The sequence below is a fragment of the Stegostoma tigrinum genome, chromosome 30 (assembly GCF_030684315.1).
Source record: "Stegostoma tigrinum isolate sSteTig4 chromosome 30, sSteTig4.hap1, whole genome shotgun sequence".
NCBI lineage: Eukaryota > Metazoa > Chordata > Chondrichthyes > Orectolobiformes > Stegostomatidae > Stegostoma > Stegostoma tigrinum.
Genome location: NC_081383.1, coordinates 24,908,967 through 24,932,498, shown reverse-complemented (window position 1 = coordinate 24,932,498; position 23,532 = coordinate 24,908,967). Strand labels below are relative to the sequence as shown.

The 23,532-nt window shown below is 39.6% G+C and overlaps 1 protein-coding gene across 1 annotated transcript in view; it reads right to left on the bottom strand.

Annotated features, from left to right (window-relative positions):
• The window catches only part of adamts10 (ADAM metallopeptidase with thrombospondin type 1 motif, 10), a 171,252-nt gene that overhangs the window by 41,534 nt on the left and 106,186 nt on the right, over nt 1-23,532 (bottom strand). The window contains exons 12-15 of the mRNA XM_048559937.1: nt 22,186-22,293; nt 20,017-20,162; nt 16,835-16,898; nt 824-926 (exon numbers count right to left, since the gene is read on the bottom strand). Of these exons, the coding sequence (XP_048415894.1) occupies nt 824-926; nt 16,835-16,898; nt 20,017-20,162; nt 22,186-22,293 (421 nt within the window). The remainder of the gene's footprint in view (nt 1-823; nt 927-16,834; nt 16,899-20,016; nt 20,163-22,185; nt 22,294-23,532) is intronic.

Sequence of the window (23,532 nt, the reverse complement as noted above, 5' to 3'; positions counted from 1 at the left end):
GTAGAGCTGGATGAACAAAGCAGGCCAAGCAGCATCAGGGGAGCAGGAAGGCTGACATTTTGGGAAGGGTCTAGGCCCGAAACATCATCCTTCCTGCTCCTCTGATGCTGCTTGGCCTGCTGTGTTCATCCAGCTCTACACCTTGTTATCTCAGGCATCCTGCAGGATACAGGTTGTCATGATGAGTTCATTTCTCACGATGCATCATGCAAACTCATGAATGGGCCTAAGTATCCTGAAAAGTGTCCTGTTGGCCTCAGAATGGTTTAATTCCCCCTGTTTCATAAAATGTCTGAACAGGTTGATTGAAAGTATCTAAAACGATCGTTTCCTTTTATGGCGGTATTTCTCATGAATGACCTGATGAGTACAAAACACTAAACTTTGACAAGATGTGTTCATTTTCTGAATGCTGCTCCAGATTCTGAGACCTTGAGTTTGGGACTTGGCCCAATTGTTGTGTCTCATCAATGCCCTCTCGCCTCTATCTGTGTTTTGAGGAGGAAGACGAATTGAGGAAGACCAGACTAGTCAGGCAGCAGAAGTGAATGTTGGCAACAACGAAAAAAACCCACTAAAGTCTGTCAACTCAGATGATCCTATTTGAACTTTTTTAGTGCCTAATCTGCACGAGCACGTGTTTGGGTCTTGTGTAAGCAAGTTTCATTAGATCTAGAGTCTAGATTAATCAACACCACCACACTACCAGCATCAATAAATAACTTGAACTTTCCTCACAGGCTCCTTTGGGACAGTATTAATTATATAACTGCATTAAGCAGGTTATGGATTTGATGTGTTTACACTTTGACATTCATCTTACCTCCGTGGTATGGTTTCCAGTCATAATACTTCCCACGAAATGCGATTTTATTAAATTCTGCACACTGCTTTTCTCGGAAGTCCTGAGACCCTGGTGGGCAGTCCTACATAAAGCAGGGAAAATAAACATCGTCAGATTGCAACATTCAAAAAACAAGGAGAAAATCAAGTTAAATTAGAACATAGTTCTTTTACTATTTTAAATTTCAATTACTCTCACTTTATGGAGACTATGATGGAACATTTCAGAGGAGTGTTTATTATAGGAAATCAGTTGTAGATTGATGAATATCAGACATTGAGTGTACGACATTTGCCAAAGTTTGATGTGCTGTGACAGATTGGGTGGTTTGGAAATTTTCACCCAAGAGATCCTACTGTGCGAGATTTTGGCACAAATCGTTATGTATATTGTATAATTTTGTTAATGTGAAGTTGCCTTAAATTAACTGGAGCCTTTTACTTTGGAAATAGATTAATCTTAAGAAGAAAACTGTCAAGGAGTCACTACGTTCCTCCCACAGCTAAATATTGACATCTTAAAATGATGCCACACACAGTAAAATAACTTGAAAACTGAACTGACAGCCACACAGTTGACACCTACTAGTCATCCTGAGTTCTAGGGTCAGGCTAAACTGAGGTTTATCAGACAGACCATTGACTTGTGTGCAACAGCCTAAAGCATGTGTTATTGAGTCAATAGCAGCTATTCTGTTTCTTCTCATTTTTATTTCAATTCAAATTAATGGGAAAATTATGGAGAGGTGTAAATTGGGCTGGAGATGCATCGTTACATATCCCATACTGATGAAAAGTCATAATTTACTTATTTTCTGTTAGTAGAGAAGCATCATTTTTTGTTAAAATGCCATTTTGAAGATAGTTCATTAATAATTTGATTACATCAATAAATAGTAGCTTGCTTGTATTAAAGGCATAACAAAATTTCTCAAAATAGAGTTCACTGAACCTCTATGATGTGGAAACAGGCCCTTTGGCCCAACAAGTCCACACTGACCATCAGAGCATCCCACCCAGACTCATCCCCTATAAGCCACCTAATCTACACATCCCTGAACATGATGGGCAATCCACCTAGCCTGTACATCTTTGGACTGTGGGAGGAAACCAGTGCACCTGGAGGAAACCCACACAGACATGAGGAGAATGTGCAAACTCCAACAGACAGTCACCTAAGGGTGGAGTTGAACCTAGGACCTTGGTACTGTGAGGCTGCAGTGCTAACCACTGAGCCACTTTGCCACCTTGAACAGAAGATGATGAGGCACAGTAAAAGTTGATGTTATCTCATTGTAACATATGGTCTGTGAACTGAGCTTTCTTATGATTTTTTAAAAAAGTGAGTCATTCATCAGATGTGCCCATGGCTGGCTAGGCCAGCATTAATGCCCATCTCTAATTGTGCTGGAAGAGTTAGTAAGCTGCCTTCTTGAACTGCTGAGGTTCTCACTCACAGGGCTATTTGGAAGAGTGCTCAAGATTGCAGAGTGACAGTGAAGGAGTGGTGATACAGTCCAAAACCTGGATAGTGTGTAGCTTGGAGATGGTGGCATTCCTATGTATATGCTTTCCATGCCCTTTCAGGTGGTAGAGATCATGGATTTGGAAGGTATTGTCAAAGCAGTCTTGGTTAGTTTCTATTGTGCATTTTGCAGATGATACACACTGTTGCCACTGCCCTTCAGTGGTGAAGGGGGAGAATATTGAAGTTGTTGGGTGGGGGGCCAATTAAGTGGGATGCTTTGATTGTGTCAGAGATAATGGGAACTGCAGATGCTGGAGAATCCAAGATCACAAAATGTGAGGCTGGATGAACACAGCAGGCCAAGCAGCATCTCAGGAGCATCAACAAGGTCCATCTCGGTCCAGACCGAGACAGCGACCTTGAGACGTTACCTCCTACCTTACATGGAGTTGAGACCGGTTACCCCTCCCAGAGGGCCGGCTCACCCTGTAATGGATGACATAGATAACGTTGCAGAAGGCACCGGAAGGGCTGCCCACCCTCCGGTTGAGATAAGCATAACCACCCAAACCTTCTACAACAAAGGTTATCGAGAAACGAAGCAGGGCACAGACCTAAATACCACAAATGAGACTGGCGACAAAACAACTGATGCAACTGCCTTCATGGAAGGAGTTGTAATCGAGCCGGTATGCGACAGAACGTCCGTGTCGGAGGTAACCATCCACTATCCCGTCGATGGGTTGTTTTGCAAGGACTGCGACACCCTCTTCCCCATGGTGAGCCTGTTCAAGATCCATATGACTAAAGTGCACAGCGTAAAGAGCATCCGAACAAGATGTTCTCGCTGCGAGAAGGCAGGGGAATACCACTCAATGGCCTGCCACTATCCTAAATGCAAAGGTAAGATACAACCCCCAACTGGAGACTTTGCATGCAGCGCATGTGACCAGCGGTTTTCAACACAGTCAGGCCTTGGTCAACACGAGAGGCACAGGCACCCGGTTCTGCGGAACGAGAAACGCCTCAAACCGGCACCCAAAGTCAAAGGCAAACCTGGGAGAAGCGACAGTGTATGGTCACAGGAGGAGGTTGCACTCCTGAGGGAACTGGAGGTGAGATTTGCAGGATGCAAATTTATAAACAAATCGATCGCAGGCATCCTTAAAACGAAAACACCCAAGCAAATCTCTGACAAGCGCAGGCTCCTGGCAAACACCCCGACAGAGGTCCAGACGATCTGCGAGTCAGCGGCAGACTCGCACGATTCTGAGGCAGAGAGTGTCCAGGAGAATTCCAATGACGAAGCCCAACGCCCAAGAGCCAGCCAGAAAACACCGGCTTCGATCCCTAAGAGGTGCTCCTGAGATGCTGCTTGGCCTGCTGTGTTCATCCAGCCTCACATTTTGTTGCTTTGATTGTGTCAAATGTTTTGCATATTGTTGGACCTCTACTGATCCAGGCGAGTGCAGGGTACTCTATCATACTCCTGACTTGTGTCTTTGAGGATGATGGACCAATTTGGGCGAAGTGAGTTACTCACCACAGAATTCCTTGCCACTGATTTACCCTTGTAGCCAAAATATATAAAAAGCTGCTGCAGTTTAGTTTCTGGTTAATAGTAATTGCCAGGATGTTGATAAAGGGTGATTCAGTGATGGTATCCATTGAATATCATTGGGCAATGGTTAGAATCTTGCTGTTAGGATGATCTTGTCTGACCTTGGCCTGGCACTTGTATAGCACAATGTTATCTGCCAATTATCAGCCCAAGCCTGTCTAGGTCTTGCTGTACGTGGCAAAGGACTGTGTTAGTATCTGAGGAATCACAAATGGCTCTGGCAATTGTGCATCTCCAGTTCTGGCCGTATGAACGTGGAAATGGTCATTGATAAAGCAGCTGAAGATGGTCGGACCTAGGACACAGCCCTGAGGACTGTGGCAACTGACCATCAACAATTATAACTATATTTCATTGTGCCAGGTATGCCTCCAATCAGTGGAGAGTTTTCCCTCTGATTCCCATTGAAATCAGTTTTGACAAACCTCTTAGATTTCAACACTAGCCTAATGCTGCTTTGATGTCAGGGCATTTAATCTCCACTGCCATCGTGAGTTCAGTTTTTTTGTCCATGTTTGGACCACGGTTGTACTGAGGTCAGGTGGAACCTGAATTGAGCATCTGTAAGGTTATTCTTTTGGAATTATGACTCGAAGGATCTATCAATGTCTCTTTCTGCCACTCAGCTGATGATCAGGAGTTGGGGCGATAATTATGGCTGATCTTCTACTTAATTACCTTTTTCTCTCATTATCCCAATATCCCTTCATGTCTTTGATATTATAAAGTTACAATCCCTGTCTTGTATATATTCAATGCCTAAACCTCCACAGTTTTGCACAATGCAGTTGATTTCCTACAGTTCTACTCACAGACAAAAGGGATGGAATAATTTGTGTGTTAAGCCGTTCCCTTTTCCTCATCTCAATTCTCCATTTCTTTACTTATTTTAGTTTCTTTATAGTTTCTATAGCATGGTCTCAGTTATTCAGTAATTTGTATAGTAGCTTGCTGATTATAATCCTGAACTTTCAATCCAAAAGTACTCAGCCAAAATTGTACCCTGACAAGTTGGAATAATGAGTTGAATGATATCGGCTAAAGTGTGTGTCAATAAAATCTCGTTCCCTTCTCAAGAAAGAGAACTTGTTGTCTTGGCTTACACATCCACACCATTTGGTTATCGCCAAAGCCCTCACACTATACCTCAGCATTCTATCAGCTTGTAAAATTCATTACTAACTAAAAAGAATCAAATAAAGGAAAGTATTGAAAACAGATGATTCTGCACAATTTCAAAATGATCTTAGACACTTTATCAGTTATAATTTCATGTGCAAACTTAGCATGCAGCACTGAATTACAGCATGTCATGTTATTGATAAGTCATATATGTTGGAGGAGGTTTATTGTCGATACCATTGTAATACTTCATTGCATTGTGTCCACTTGTATCCTCAAGGATGAACTAGGCACAATCCCTGAAGATGCTCAGTGTCCCACTTCACAATATGCAACAACACTCACCCTCCCAGTAATGAACACTGGTACAAATGTTTCCTCCTGAGATATTAAGCAGGGGAGCACTGGTTAGAACACCCAGTATGAGTGAAAAGGAGCAAGCGCAGATGGCAAACAAGGATCAGGAAAGATGTTGATTGTGGGCTAATGTTACTGTCAGCTTTTGAATTCTGGATCTGATGTTCTTGAAGGTTTGTTGTAAAAGCACCTTGCTTCCAGAGCACCTTTAATTCAATGATGCAGATCTCTGGGTATTGTAGTTTCTGTTAACTGATGCTGCAAACACCTTGAGTTCCAATATATGGGGGGCTGGCTCAGCTACAAAATTGCTGCAATGACCCTAACGTTAATCTTCAATGTCCTGTATGTACCCCGAAGAATTTTAACTGTACATTAACAGGATAGGCAAGGAAGTGGCAATAAGAGGTAAATGAAATGAAAGCCAAAGAAAGAAGAATTATAGCTCTCTTCCTGAGTGCAAAACATTTCTTCACTATACAGGTTCACTAACAGTTCAGCTATCTCCTTTCTAGAAACCTGAAGATGACAGCTTTTGAGAAAACTTGGTAATGCAAAGAGGCTCATTCCCAAGGTAAAAACACAGGAATGTTGAATTATTTGTATTAGAATGCATACACTGTGACACAGAGCGTCATGGGAGATATAATTAGAATAGTACATCATCACATGTTGTACCAGGGAGTAACAGAATCATTCCATAACCTGTGGACATTCCGAGAAATATTGGTCCCCCAAGATGATGGAATTGTTGCATAGAATAACACACAAACGATGTCACCAACATAGACTGTTCAACCTACATAAAATCAGATTGTCTTAATTCCATCTATTACCCATTTCATAAATATTTACCTTTCTCTCAACTATCCACTAATCCTTGAAATTTGATACCATTTGCATTGATCGTTAATTCAGATAATTCATTTCACAGCCATACAGTTACCAAGTGAAAAGATTTCTCCTGCTTTTTGGACTAAATATTCTACGCATAACTGTATCTATATCTCCTCATTCCAGATTCCTCAATCACTGGGAATAATAATTTCCTATCTCTCTGGTGCCGTTCTTTGATAAAATCACCAATAATTTGCTCTGAACCATGAATACATTCCCAAATTTTGAAGTCCCTTCCACTTCAGGCAATATTGGTCAATGTGTGGTGTCGATGTCTTCTGGCTCAACAATGTACTCACATTATGGAGCTTCAAACTGAACAAGCCATCGCAACCATGCTTTTTGTAAAGTATAAACAAATTCACAATACATCTTAAAGCGAGTTTTGAGAAGATTTGTAGTCAGGTTGAGGTTCTGGATGTGAGTTTGCTCGCTGAGCTGGAAGGTTAGTTTTCAGATGTTTCGTCACCATTCTAGGTAACATCATTAGTGAGCCTCTGACGAAGCGGAGACATAACACCAGCTCTTCGTCGGAGGCTCACTGATGATGTTACCTAGAATGGTGATGAAACGTCTGAAAACTAACCTTCCAGCTCAGCGAGCAAACTCACATCCAATACTTCTTAAAATTCATATTTTACACCTTTTGCCATTCAACTCAGTATAACTTTAACATTTTGTAGCCTTAACCACTTGTAGCTCTGTTCTTAATGTCTTGTCAATCTGAACCCGGGATAGATCTAATGGGGCACCAGGGTCCTCCATCCTGTGGTGAAAAAGGCAGGTATGAGTTTCCCATCACTTTGACAGCTTGTTCCACCCCATTAAACAATCACCTGGCTGCTAATTCGCTATGGTGAAACCTCATCCCCATCTGACCAGGGGGTGCTGATGGGAGATCAAATGGGTGGCTGCTCTCAGCTCCCATCACCATCACAGGAAGCTGTGGGCTATGGTGGGACTGCATCCCGTTCCCAACAGCAAAGATCCAGTGAGCAAAAGTCAAAGGTGTGTGAGGATGCATTTATTTGGTGGGGCCAGGCAGAAGAACTCAAGGGATGTGAAAGCTTAGGCTAGACAGATGGGAGGAAAAAGATGAAGACTTTTAGGGAAGAGAGGATAGCTAATATGAGGTGCAAGGAAGTGCCCCTCATTCCACACATTGCAATCTGCCTGCCACTAGCCTGAACAGCGACAACTGCTAGGATGCTTGACATAGGGCCTCTCCTGCCAGCGGTGCCATCCCTATAGTAGCAGAATGAGGCCCTTAAGTGGCTATTAGTTGGCTGTTTTACAGCTTCAATTAGACTGTGGGTAGGCAGGCCTCATATTGCCTTTCAGTTTGTGTGTAAAACTGTATAATGTGAGTGCGGAAGGATGGTAGGTACCGGTATGTCATTTATAGCATTTTGTGGACCAGACCCCATCTGTCAATTTACCATTACCCTCCCCCTACTGCATAATAAAATCCAGCACCACCAACTATTCCTTTTCATTTTCTGTACCCGTTTGAAATGTTGGAGTTGTTATCTTAATCTTCAAATTATTATTGAATATCATGAACAGAAGCAGTTTTGGAACAGAAGCCTGATTTCTGACTACTCTGAGGAATTCCCTGTTACTCCTATTCCCAATTTCTTCTTGCTTAATTCAAATTTCCACCCTAGCCTTATCGCCATGGGAAATTATTTCCAGTTTCTGGTAAAACTGTGTTTTAATTACACCTGAATAATGCAGAAGCTACAATCTTAGGTAAATTCAGCTGCATTTGCAATGTACTCTGGCCAAAATGCTTCATGAAGTTATATTACATTCAGGACAGTGCAACTCTATTGGAATGAGTTTTATGAGTACAACATGAGAATCTACATTGGTGATGTGCCTAATAAGCAATTACTGATGTATTATCATGTCATGAATCAAAACAGTCTTGGTCTCACAGGCAAAGACTGTTGAACTTCAAGAACTGGCTGATGTAATAAAAAAAATTAAGCAAATAAAGCTATTTCCTGGAATCATAAGGCACAAAGGCTCACCTATTGGAATGATCAATTATATGGAATCCAGAAAATACATCGAGTGAAATATCACAAACGGATCCCCAAACCCTGTAACTTAAAAATGACACACACCTACACTTTACATGATATAATGTTCCTGACTTACCAAGAGCAGCACCATAGGATGTTCTAGTAATATATTAAAAATGACACCTCAGTGCGCAGACATCACACTGCAGACAGCACACTTTGCTGCAGATGTAAAAGAATCTTTAAAAAAAACAAAAAAAAAGCCAGTTACTTAATGCTGGGTGCTTATGATCTAGAGCCAAAACTGATGAATACTTTATATTCTCTATTTGAACAGCAACTAAACTGAGCAGGACCTGAACTTCTGTTTACATCACCAAAACTGTGACTTTGGTCCCTTGAACATGCACCGCTCTATCTTAAGAAAACAATTTATTGTGCATTGCATGATGTAAAATTCTTTTGTCCTTATAATACATTTCATCTGACTTAGTATGATGTGAGAGCTACGAACAATATTGGAAAGGTAAAATTCATGTTTTTATTCCCCCAAAATGCCTCGCTTCAGCTATCACACATTCTAGACCAGATCTTAGACATCACAAGTTCAAAGGTTACACTTGCACCTCATTGCCCTCAATTTCTTAATGTGCGAAACTCGGAGATTTGACACCTGACACAGAGTCAACATGGCAAATAAAACTGACAATTTCATAAAGTTCCAGTCAAAAATTGACAATAGCTATCCATACACTGCAGCATCACAGAACCCAATCAAATTGCTTCAAAGCTTTTTGTAAACCTTTACAATGGGCTTACCACTACAGAGCTTAGTCTTCACAAGAGGTCAGTTCAGTGCAAAAGAAGGTAACAAAGTTTAGTATCCATCGATAGACATTTTTCCTTAAAGTTGTGCGCTATTTTGGAGGATATAGGCGCAGAAATTTAAGATGTATGATCAAAATCTTAACCATGAACAATAAAACATAAATCATAGGGGAAGTGGTGGCCCTTTGGTATTATCACTAGCCCATTAAATCATAGATCCAGACATGTTCTGGGGACCCAGGTCCAAATCCCACCATGGCAGATCATGGAATTTGAATTCAGTAAAAAAAAAATGGAATTAAGCATCTAATGATGAATGCAAAACAATTGGCAATTGTCATGAAAACCCATCTGATTCATTAGTGTCCTTTGGGGAAAGAAATTGCCTTTCTTAAATGGTCTGGCCTACATGTAACTCCAGACCCACAGCAATGTAGTTGACTCTTAAATTAGGGATGGGCATTAAATGCAGGCCTAGCTAGTGATGCCTTCATCCTATGAATGAATAAAAAAAAATTGTATGCAAGAACTTGGAAAATGTTGTATGATTAGTGAAATTTCAACTTTGTTTAGCTTTTTCCTTGTGTTCACCTCTCCTATCGGTGTCTCTCTCTTTCTCTATTCTCTCTAATCTTTTTACATACTCTCCTTTTCGCATTTGCTCTGTTTTCCAGTCTCACTTTTTATTTCAAATTTGCCTTTTCTAAATTGTGTCCTCTTCATATTTATTCTTTGTCTCCTTCATAAGTTGCATCTGCCTTCTAAAAGTTTCCTCTCTCTCTTTCTGGTTCATATGAACTTAAGAAATACTAGCAAGAATAGGCCAATTAGTTTCCTGACCCCACTCTGGAATTCAGTAATGTCATGACTGATCTTATTGTGGACTCAAATCTGCATTCCTTCTTACCCCCAACACCCTCTGACTTCTTTTTGAGTCAAGAATCTATCTGCTTTTGCTTTAAATCTATTCAATGAGCCAACCGTGACTTATCTCTCGGCAAAAGCTTCAAAAACTCATGATCCATCATTTTTAAATTAGTGTCTCCGAGTTGTAATGTCCCCACAAGGAGAAATCCTTTCAGAGTCCACTTTGTCAAGTTCCTCAGAATTTTACATCTTGCAATACAATAACCTATCATTCTTCCAAACTCCAAAGAATCCCGGCCCAGGCTGAGCAAATTTTTCGACTCTGGATAATTTTTCCAGGTCAGGTGTCAGTCAAGTGAACCTTTTCTGAACCACCTCTAATGCATTTATATTCTTTTCTTAGATAAGGACACTACAATAGTACACAAATGTGGTCTCACCAAAGCCCTGAGCAACTGTAGCAAAACATTGCGATGTTTAGGTTCCACTCTCCTCACAATAAACAACATTCCATTTGCCTTCTTCATCACTTACCCTACTTGCATACTAACTTTTTGTGCTTCATTCTCTCACTTCAACTTCCACTCCTGCCAAATGCTCCTTTCTTGTTTACTGTTACAGTCTAACTTCTCTGGTATATGTACCATGTAGGAAAACTGGGCCTATTTTGTACATGCCATATATATTCGAAAGAAACTATGAGGTTTGCCCTTAAATGTTGTTAAGTTTGAATTGCAAACTGTGATGAAAGGTATACTATTTGTTTTATAACTTTGGATTCGGGTTTTAAAATAGAGGAAGATTGATATGGTTCAATAAAGTTTTTTTTAAGATTAGAGAATATTGAAATTGAATTTGATACAATGACCTAAATCCATCAGTTCCAAGAGAATATGTGACTGCAGTTCAATACCTGGTGTGTTGACTGCTAACATGTTCATACTGTTAATTTTATGGCAAACAGAGTAAGCACATAAGTCAATCAGTTTAGCTTTGACTTCAGGATAGAAATTAGAACAGTTTTTTTTGTCAGGGGAATCAAGTGTAGTTCAGGGGAAGTGACTTCCAGCCTGTGGAACTTCTAAGCATGCCAGGAGAGCTTGGATATGAATTGTCCAGTTGCTAGAACTGAAAAAAATTTAGGAATTCAGAAAAGATTCATATTTGTAGTGTAGGAAAGCAATAGTTAAAGAAATGGTCTAAACAATCCAAAGAAACTTGAAAGCATCAGTTAAGAATTATAAAGCTGAGACTGCAATGAAAGTTCACTGGGATTGTGTCTCTGTAATGGCTGGTGTTGGGAAATATGTGTGAGGTTTGTGTCAAGTTTGTCCCAAATGTAGTATATATAAATTTTTTTGCAGAGATAGTAGGAACTGCCAATGCTGGAGAATCTGAGATAACAAGGTCTAGAGCTGGATGAACACAGCAGGCCATGCAGCATCAGAGGAGCAGGAAAGCTGACGTTTTGGGTCGAGACATTTCTTGACAAATGTATAAAATTTTGTTTCTTTTCGTATTTTATATAATAATCCCATATTCTATTGTTAAAGAACATCTGCTGCATTGTGTAAAAATGTTTTCATGACGAACCACTATGTTAACCAAATGCAAATGTAAAATGTGTGTTTTATCAGGCCAGGTTTCATTCTGGGACGACTTGTTCAGTATTACCATCAGCTGGGATCATAACAAAACAAAGGAATAATACCCACACTGATGACTTGTAGTTTCAAATGAAGATTGACATCTATCTTCACAATGACTTCAGCAATAATATCCGCAGGTAGATGCATTACAATCAGGTGAGAATAATGTGTAAGAAAGGTTCTTGATAGGTGATGATATGAGTAAACAATGAGAGATTATCAAAAGAAGTCCAACTATTAATTGGAAAACAGTTTATTGTCTAACTCAAATTAAAAACAAATGTCCTCTGACACACACCTCTGCAGTGGAAAACAGCTTAAGGAAAGACTTACTCAACTAAATCAGTCTCCTTGGTGATCTCACTAATGATCCCAGTGCATAGATAGAATTTTGTCAATATTTTCAAGTATGTATGGTCATGTTGTGCCCTTGAAAATCCTGGAAGGTTTCAGGATGGAAGGTTAAAGGCATAGCTTGATCATACAAGGATGATTCTGGTAAACAAACCTGCTGGATTTGAAATTCATTTGCACTGATTGTTGAGCATGTCTGTTCAGACTCTCCACTTCACTAAAATGAGTGTCAATTCCTTTACCACAACTTCCTGAGGTCTGTGCACAAAAGGAGTTGCCAACAGCTTAGTGACACAGCCTGTGGTACAGGTCGGCTTCGTCTTCAATGGAAAGATAATAAAAAGAATGTTGTAATAGCATTCTTAAAAACTGTACGCCAAGGCACATTGATGAGTCCACACCACTGGATGCAATGCTGGATGAATGCAGGTGGGGCAGAAGTGGCCTAGCAGAGACCCAGAAGATGCTTAAAGAGGATGGCACAGTAGCTCAGTGATTAGCATTGCTGCCTCACCGCATCTGTGACTGTGTGGAGTTTGCACATTCTCCCCACATCTGCGTGGGTTTTCTCTGGGTACTCTGGTTTCCTCCCACAGTCCAAAGATGTGCTGGTTAGGTGGATTGGCCATGATAAATTGCCTGTAGCATTCAGGGATGTGTAGATTCGGTGGATTATGGGGTATAGGTGTGGGTGGGATGCTCTGAGGGTCAGTGTGGATTTGTTGTGCCGAAGGACCTGTTTCCACACTGTAGGGATTCTATGATTCTATGACTTCCAGAAAGGAATGGATGCAGCTGGCCAGGATAATCAAATTCCTGAATCATAGAACATAGAACATAGAACAATACAGAGCAGAACAGGCCCTTTGGCCCTCGATGTTGCGCCGACCTGTGAGCTAATCTAAGCCCCTCCCCGTACACTATCCCATCATTATCCATGTGCTTATCCAAGGAATCCAGCCTTAATGATTTCAACTTCATGCACAAGAAGTCTAGTGACTTTCATCTTGGTGGTAAAGGTCAGGGAGTGTTTCTTGACATAACATCTTCTACACATCAAATCACAAACATCTCACGCTGCTCATTGCACCTCGTTCCATCACCCAGCAGCACGTCCTGGCACTCAGGGCAGGCATCAGATAATTCATTTTACCATCATACACGCTGAAACCTTATACTCACTTCTCAGTGAAACCAGACAATGACGATTATTCTGCTATGTCAGCTACATCACCCAAACACAGTGCTACACAATTTCTGATGTTCTGTTTTCTCTCTTGTGAGACATAGTAGATGGAGAAAAGCAGAGTCAGAAGGGGCCACGTAAGAGGAGATATACAAGCTGTACCATAAAATTCCAAATTGCTGAGAATTTATGGCATTTTCCAGCATTATAAGCAAGCTGCCGATGGTGTGTCAATGGGCCTCTTGCTTTCCAGTCCTCCATCCACTTCCCTTCCCTCTGAAGAATCTTCCACTTTTGAGTTTCTGCTTTTTTGACATAAAAAGCTGGCATCTGCCCAGTGGTAGCAGTTAAACGAAGGGAGACAGCAACAACACTGCAAAGAGGCCCCATTACTCAGTCTGATACTTACAGCGAGTAACTCATAAATTGGCAGTGAAGTTACACTGGAGACAAACATAGAGGAGGGGTCAGCACATGGTGGTGAGTGACTGAGCACAAATGTGTTCAATGGTTAGCTCAGCAGAGGACGAGTTGAAAGAAAAGTATGGCTACAGAAAACTCAGCAGTAGCCTGGCTGTGCTTCTTGTGTGTGCACAACATTCAATGAAAGAGCTACTCCAATGCAATTCCTCCTGTGCCTGCCCCACCAACAGGTGGTTAATAGTTAACCATGCATGACCTGCCAGAATTCGGATACAGTAATTGGTTAGTGTCATCAAAAGACACTTGCCTAGAAGAAGCCTAATGCCTTTTCAAAAAAAAATCAAAGACATTATAGCTCTATAAACGTGGTCTCCACACGGTGGTGCTAAAATCACTGATGTTTGGGGGCTGCCTGAAACTATTAATTCAGCTTCATTCATTGTATCTAATCTGAGATCCATCCAATAACATTTCCTCCAGCACTCTGGGCAACACCAAGGGTGGATTATTTTGTCCATTAGCTCTTAAAGCACTTCTGGTCTCATGACAACATGGTTACAACACAACTAAGTACAGAATAGTGCCATTTCAACATGCAATACCGAAGCCCACGAGCATAACACGATCAAAATTGTGTGAGGCATCATGTTGTCGAAAGCAATGTTATTAAAGCATGGCTGGAAACATTAGCAAGCTTTAATCTCACAGTATGCAGAGCAATACATTCAAAATACATTTAGACTTATTTAAGCAGCAGTCAACATACTTTAATTTCTACACAGTAACTTTGCAAGACACCGATTTATAGATTTATTAATTTGGCTCCTTTTTTTGGACTAGAGGGAAGAAAACAATCTTATTTAGATAATTGGTTGCCACAGACCTTTGCTGCTAATAAACATGATTAATAGTTGAACAGTGATAATGGGAACTGTAGATGCTGGAGAATCCAAGATGACAAAGTGTGGAGTTGGATGAACAGGCCAAGGAGCATCTCAGGAGCACCTGAGATGCTGCTTGGCCTGCTGTGTTCATCCAGCTCCACACTTTGTTCTAATAGTTGAAAAGTTCACTACCATTAACAAGACAGAAAAAAACCCCCTCTTCCCAGTGTGTTGAATGCAAGGTTAAAACAGAGTTTCTTAAAGGGGTATTGACCAGGTTACTTCAAACTGTCCTAAGAAGAACGAACATCAATGTCTTCAATTCAGCCACATGGAGAAAAGGTAAAAGGTGCACAGAAAGAAGAATCATTTTGGAGTGGACTGCTGGGCTGTCCTCTAGAAAAGATAGTTTGTTTCTTATATCATTTTTCTTGTGAGTAACATCTAGAACCGGTGCTTACTACTATTCAATAATCCAACAAAATGGTAGGAAATCATGATATAAATTTCTACATGCCTCCATTCAAAGGCAGAAGTTGTAAAGGGTTTATTTCCCCAAATATGGAGAACAATCAACATTTTAACCACCTTCCGCCTATTTTTCCAAATATTGTCTCTTTTATGATGTACTTAAAGCCACTACTGCTATCTATGCATTGACACACTGGTCTGGCGTATCTCAGGCTATGAATGCCTACATATTCGCTGTCCTGCAGGCTGCTTGCTCTTTATCTAAGAAGGTTCTTCACCAGTTTATGTATTGAAACACATCTTTATTTAGCTCTGTATACGATAGGTTATCTGGTACGGCTATCTGGGGTAATACCTAAGACCTCACTCTTCGCAAGCTCATTCCAGACTGGCATCTTTTATCTTACCCATGTCAGCATCATAGGATCAGTTACATGATTTTCATTTGTACGAATCCCATTATACCACACTGTCATGTCCATTCTTTTGTTATTAATCCCACATTATTGCCCTGTCAGTTGGTCTACGAATATGGCAAGGTTCAAATAGCAAACATGCTCCAAAAACACTTTTATGCTGCAAGCTCAGAAACTCCCCACAAGGTAGAAGCTTGTATAATTGGGTCACAGACCTCTTACCTTTCTCATGTCAACACCTGTTCCTTTTCTGTCTATTTGAAGCAAAGACCTCATGTAATAAACATCAGACAGCAAGTGAGGGAAGTGCAGGAAGTGCAAGACCAGAAGAGTGATTAAAAGCCTCTCTTCAGATGTTCTTGTACTATCATTTAACTTTTGCACCTCTTCTACTCATCTAGTTCTTTTCTTTGAAAATCTCTCGCAACAGCACAGGAATCATGCCTTGCCATATGATTTGTACGTTAGGTGGTATTTTACTACAGCACTGTAATGTGTATTCTTTGCATGATCTTACTGGATCCCATGACATGATATTCAGAGATAATAGGTGCCCAGGTTCTAGCATGAACTATCACCTTGTATCATTCACCCTAAGTGATAAGCAACAGCACACCATGAATACATCCTTTGGAAGTTTAGTCAATGAACTACCATAAGGCGTATATGGCGAAGTACAGAGCAAATAAGTAGGATTCAGAGTTAGCAAAATTATGAGAGCTCAACCTATTCCTCAAAGAATGAGCTTAATTGTCCCTATAGTTCCTGAACACAAGAATCACAAGATTTACCTACAAGTACATTTTGCTACATCATCTTTGAATGAAGCTGAATGTCATGCACAAGGAATCTCAGACCACCTACTGGAAATAAATAGGTTAATAAGTAATGAGAGGTGAGAATAAGGATCAAGGTGGATGTAATGATGAAGTTTAGGGATGGCATGTCCACGTGCGAAGACGAGAACAGAAGAGAACAGGACCTAGATTTGTCAAAAGAGAAATTTGAGCATACAGAGAATGTTTAGATTCAAGTGAAGCATAAAAGTGTCTAAACTGAGGATTGAGAAGTGAAATTGTGTCCAGATCAAAATATAGGTCTGAAGGAAAGAACATAATGGTGGAGTGAAGCTGACTCAAAGGCATGAGTGAACATGGAACAACTGGTGATCAGTGCAGGGAAGCCCAGTTAGTAATGGGGATGAAGGAGGAGATCAAGAAGCATGTGGAGGAGCAGACTGTCAGTTGAGGACCAAATCATCGGCTAAAAGTTTTATCTACCCAGTTTCAGCACACATTTCCGAATTTGGAGATATATTTGCTATACACACAATTACTTTTATAACCTTCAATTTGGTATGATATATTACAAACACTGAAACATTAAGGTGCAAGTAATTATCAACACAATTTACTTACATCAATGTTACATGATCGAAAGCGCTTTCTCTCTCCTAGGCAGTATCGTCCTCCAATAGTGGGTCTGGAGAAGGAGATAAATATTGATACATGAGGATGGCAGGCACAGGCTATTTTGTTTAAGGCGACTGATATATTTTGAAGAACAATGCGACCAAGTACTATCAGAAAACTTTGGATATAATTTTGCCTCTGCTAATTTAGTTTGGTCTTGATGTAGTTTATTTGTTTGATTTGTCTCAAAGCAACGTAGTGACGATATTGTCTCTAAATTCTTTATTCATTAATAGGATGACAGCATCACCGACTAGGTAGCATTTATTGCCCATCCCTAATTGCCCAGAGGGCAATTCAGAGTCAACCATATTGTTGTGGAACTGGAGTCATATGTAGGCCAGACCAGGTAAGGATGGCAGTTTGCTTCCCTAAAGGACATTAGTGAACCTGATGGGTTTTTCCAACAATTGGTAATGGATTCATGGTCATCATTAGATTCTTATGCAGGACAATTATTTAAAGCATTTTATACATGACTTAAATATATCTATACAATGCTCCAGCTTTGGCTTCCACTCGTTTCTGTGCGTCTTTTTCATTTTCTTTGAGTCTACTCTAGACTTAGTCAAACAAGCACAGTGAACAGTTACCAGACTCACAAAATCAAATACAGAACATTTGGACATTGCACTCTAAAATTATGGGAACAAAGCAGTACTAATGCACTGATACAATCGTTTTTTTCTAAGATGCCTATTTTGTAGCTTCGTGATTCACATGTGAGAACAATGTACTGAGCACTGCAACTATCTGCACAAGTTTGCAGCTAATTATCACTGGCACACATTTATACTCTGTACTCTACTAACACACATTCCTCTTTGTTGAGTATTCTGAGGGATTAGAATTAAGTGAGGATCTTATCATTTCCTGTTTAAAGGTGTAACAGGGTTAAATTAATAAGGATTTCACCAAAGGGTCTGGGGAAGATTTCTGAGAGAGGGTCACTTGACCCGAAATGTTAACTCTGATTTCTCTCCACAAATGTTGCCAGAACTGCTGGGTTTTACCAACAATTTCTGTTTTTGTTTCTAATTAATTCATCTGCAGTTCTTTTGGTTTTTATTTAAGATTTCACCACATGTATTGACTGATCACTGTGGCATTGCGAATGGAAAGTTGAGGCTTACACAGAATGAAATAACAATATTCTCTTAATCGTTTCATGGAGTTGTTACTGCAGTAGCATTTGATTGAAAAAAAAATTGTGATTTGAAATCAGAGCAACTTGTTACTGATGCCACACAATTGCAGCAGCAATAATTCAATGACACAAAAGGAATGCTGATAGACATTGTAACAGAGTTAAGTATGCACTGATGAGTTTTTGTACAAATAAAAGGAGCAGTTGACAACACTAAATTACTAAATTTATACAGAATGAAACACTAAATAATCCAGGACCGGCCACGTGAAATGAAATGGAAAAGGGGATCATATTGAATTAATAAATTCATAGACCAATAAATCAACAAAGTAATGGAAAACAGCTAGAAAACCAAATTATTAAAATATTGGAGGAAGGATAAATCAAAGGATTAATGAAGCCATGGATGTCAGTGAATCAGTAACTCTGTTGAACAATCAGCATATCAAAAAAAATCAATAAATTATCAAACCAATCTGAAAGCACATCTGAAGTCAGCTGCTGAAGTAGTGCAGCAGCAAATATGAGTGAATTAATACCCTTTCCTACCTTGGCGACGACTTTGTTTCTGTCCCATGGCTGTGAACTAATTTCTGTCAGTTTCATCAAATGTTCAATTGCCAAAGAGCTACAATCAATTATCATGCTGTAAAATTATAATCACGCTTCATGTAAAAGACTCATGGGAATCGTAGAATCTTTACAGAGCAGAATCAGGCTACTCAGTCCATTGAGTTCACACTGATCCTCCGAAGAGGACTGGATACTCTCTCCCTTTTAGGCTTCATTTCTGTGTTCATGTGTGAGTTTGATTATGCACATTATTATTTTTTCAGGTTTAGGAAATAGTAAGTCATGGTGAAAATCCATCAAAAAAACTTAAAGCAGCTCACACATATCTAAAAAGGTGTAAGACTCAGTCCATAAATACTGTCATGTACAAATGGGAATGTTGATATTCTCAAAGAATGAAAATTGAAGAGTTGAGCAGCCTTCTTTGTTTAATCTTTTTAATAACCAGTAGTTCCTACATGCTTTAAAGAAGTATTGGGAATGTTACACTACAGTCCCTGGTAAAATGTTGGAGAGGAACAGGTGCAATGATGAGGTTAATGACATCACAGGAAAGATCATGTTTATATTCATGCGGTTTCTAAACTTATACAAGTACACTTTGCATATTACTGCAAAGAGGAACATGTTGCATTCATTAGGCCAAATGCAAGAGTGGCAAGTCTCGAAAGATCACAACATCTTATCATACAAGAGAAAAGAAAGTTGATTGGTTGGCAAGTTGTTTCTGATGGCCAAGATGGTGTTATAAAAGAAAGTAAGAGAGATCTTCAAGAATTCTAAACTCTTGGGTCATTCAAAAAAGGGGCAAAATTTGTTTGCAGAGAACAGTACCTGCTTATGAATGTATTCTGCTTCGAGGAAGTGTAAATACGCTAATTACAAGTTTGACTCATTATCTGAAATTGGTCATAGGTTTAGCTATTAGCACAATCAAGATTGCGCAGCACTTGATAATCCTGGAATTACATGTGACTGCAGATGTAGCTTTCTTTGTGGCAACAACCAATCAGTCAACTTGTCAACCAATCAGCATCCGTTTCTTCTATATTAGAAAATATTGTGATACTTTGAAAATTGGCATTCTTTCTGAGTGCAACATGAAAGTATCAGCATATTTCTTTCTTCAATAATATTCCTGTTTTGTACTTCCAAAAGTGCAATTATATCCAATTAAATTTGGCTGACTGAGCTCCATTCCTACTGGATGCAGTAAGAGAACTAACCTATGCATAGGTCAAGAAGACTACAAATCTACAGTTTCACAATGCATTCTTAGTATTTGGAGTATAATTAAAGGAAGGAAATTTAAAATACAGCTGTAAAGACCATAACTAATCTCATCAATTTAATATGCTTTTATAGACCTTTTAGATGTATATTTAGATGTACATTGTTTACCTACCTTGGGCTGTCACATTGCCTGCCAGAATATGATACTCCACCTCCACATGTCCTGCTGCACTCTCCCCATGATGACCAGGGTCCCCAGGCCCCATCCACTCCCTCTGGTCTAGTGCCGAATGGGACACAGTCTCTTTTATAGCACCACTGTAGCAGAAACTTTAATTTCAAACTTTGCATACCAAAATTAGACAAATGCATTTTTCTTAGTAATTCAATTGAAATAATTTTACACTTGACAAGTTCAAAGTGCGTCAAAGCAGCACACTGGGAAACAAAAACTTGCTCTAAAAACATTTCCACATTTTAACCCAGTATAATGTAACTGATTTTATATTGAACTTACAGGAATATAGTGCTTTCAATAGTCAAGGTCCCACTGCCAATGAGGAACATTCTCAATGTTGTCATTTGTACAATGCAATTTGACATATTTTAATTTTTAATACGTCACACTTTGCAGATTAGTGTTCCCATAAAGGAAAAAGTGTAGCTGTTACACTGCAGTGATTTAATTTGTCTATTCAGTCTGTAGCCAAATGCTAATTGTGAATCACATTTTAGATTAGAGCTAACATGGTGTGAAGCTAGGTGAAGACAGCAAGCCAAGCAGCATCAGAGGAGCAGGAAAGCTTGACGTTTCGGGTCGAGATACAAAGCATCAATCTTTCCTGCTCCTCTGATGCTGCTTGGCCTGCAGCATTCATCCACCTTCACACTGTTATCTCAGATTCTCCAGCACCGGCAATTCTTACTCTCTGTAACACATTTTATATTGGTTGGATGGAGCACATTATTAATCATTGCACAGCAAGATCAAGATGTTAAAATGAAATAGGCAGAATGAGTGATGAAATTTAATGTTGAGAAGTGAAAGATTGAGAAAGAAATATAGGGATTGGATTAAATACTCAGTAGAAGGGACTGAAAAGTGCAGGGAAATATAAACAACTCGAGTTCAAATACACACTCTCGGGTACAGGCAAGTTAAATTGTAAAGGAGATCATATATTTTAGTTGGATTAACATGGCTTATTAAAGAGTAAAATAATCATAAATTTGCACAAGCCATTGCTTAGACCAAAGTTGAGAATATTGTAATGGACCTGACCAAACCCCCTCAACACATGTCAAGCCTATGCCCTAACTTATTCTCATGTTAAAGACAAGTGCCAGGTGTTACATTTCAGACGCAATTCAAATGGTCAAACTGTCAGGCTCGAAGAAAAACACACTTTATTCATACACTATAACTAAAATACAGGCAAAATAAAAGAACAGGCTTAACTGTATCTCTACTGAAGTACTTGACAAAATAATAAACTACACATTAACTGTTCCAATATAGCAACGTCGCAGAAGCACACCCTTGGCAAAGGCAAGTCAATAAAATAGATTGTCTCTCACCCAATTCTAGCAGCAGGAAGAGAATACGATCTTTTAGCTGCAGTAGAGAGAGAGAGAGAGACAGGGAGAAACAGAGAGAGAGAGAGATGTAGCAGCTTTCACAACCCCTGCAGCTACTGAAAGCTAAAACTAATGTTGTGGTTCTGTGGGAGCTTGGCCCAAGAAATTCAGGGTGCTTCTATTGTTCCAACTTTAAAAAATACCCCAAAGCCTCACAACTGTTCAGTGGCTTGAAGCAGAATACTTGCACCTCTGTCTCAACCTCTCTTCATAAAAAAGACAAAATACACCTCTTAAAGCCATAGTATTATCACAGTACACATTGTATAAAGGTCATTGTAATCTGAATGAGTGTATAAATTCGTAATTTCATCAGAAATTCATCAGAATCAACCAAATTAGGGACACATCAGATCCTAGGACTATTGTCATTGGAGCACAGGAGATCTCTCTCTATATCTCTACAATCTTTCTGTGCAATGTGAGAATTGTGGGCCGTTTTATCTGCATACAATACTTGATTTCAATCACTCCCCAAGTACACTCACATTCCACTTAAGATTTATTTCATGTGCATATTTTCTCCCTGAGCTTTTTTATTGAAATTGTGAGCTTTGCTGACTAGTCATGGAAGTATGATTAATGAATTAAGATTGTAACTGAATTATACCAAAATGAGTTCAACATCTCAATAACAATACATTCTAAAATGACAAATGAACATTATTACAGAGAGAAGAAAACATGACAAATTTATAGTTACCCCCTTTTCAATGGTATTTGATTGGCATACTGTCCCTTCAGCAGCAGGAATGCTGTTTGTAATACAACGATTGCTTTTACTAAGACACCACAACTCACTGCATACCTCCTACAAATAAAACATTCATAAAAAGTATCAAGCACTAAAAACAAAAGACAATGCTTTATAAAGTTAATTGTATGCATTAAGTTTCAGATTTTGTTGACACACATTACTTTACAAAAATTAATTGCAGGACAATGCAAGCAGAAGATTTCCATAATTTTTAAAAAAATCATTAGCAATATTCTACAAGTTGAACTTTCACAATTTTACATCTACAATTTTACATTAACAGTTTAGATATTAAAATCATAAACTAGCAAGCTTCAACAGGGATATCTCCTGCCTTTAGGACATTTCCTATGCAATGACAGTTTATTGCCTTCAACCTGACTCCTGCTGATGGTTGTAAAATGTATGTCTTTGACATTGTGGACTGTTTTCTAAAATTTGTTGTTACTATCACTTCTATTGTCTCCAGTTTGAGTTTTGTGTAAAAACTCCTGACACGTTGTTTCAGGATTCCAAGCCATGCTCCACTACAGCCCCCCTCACCTTTTCTATTTAAATCTATCAGTGTAATCATTCTTTTTCTTTCTCCCTGATAAGCTTGTTTAACTTCTCTTCCACCACTTCCTGTGATGGAGAGTTTCTCGCCACTTGCAGGTGAATAGGTTTCTTTTCAATTCCCTATTTGATTTCTTGATAACTATCTTACATTGTTAGCGTCTAGTCATTCACAATTAGGGACATGGGCCTGGAATGAGTGCCTGACAGTGGCACTAAATGAGAAAGAGTTCCACACAAAGGCAGGATGGATACCACTTGCAATCACCAGCTGCAGTTGAGGCAGTGGCTGAGTGGTATTATCACTGGACTGTTTACTCAGAGACCCAGATAGCATTCTGGGGACACTGGTTCAAATCCAGTGCCACGGCAGATGGTGGGATTTGAATTCAATATCTGGAATTAGGAATCTAATGATGGCCACGAATCCGTTGTCAATTGTCAGGAAAAACCCATCCAGTTCACTAATGTCCTTTAGGGAAGGAAGCTGCCATCCTCACCTGGTGTGGCCTACACGTGATGCCGGACCCACGGCAATGTGGTTGGCTCTTAACTGCCCTCTGGGCAATTAGGGATGGACAATAAATGCTGCCTGGTTGGTGACACCCTCATCCCATGAATGAATAAAAAAAAACTTAGATAGTGAGGCTCGGTCATGTGTCCCAGCCAACTGGGGAGTGGGACAGGCACTAAGTAGCTGACCCAGTTATTATCTTGTTGAAGTGCAGGTCCTGTTGC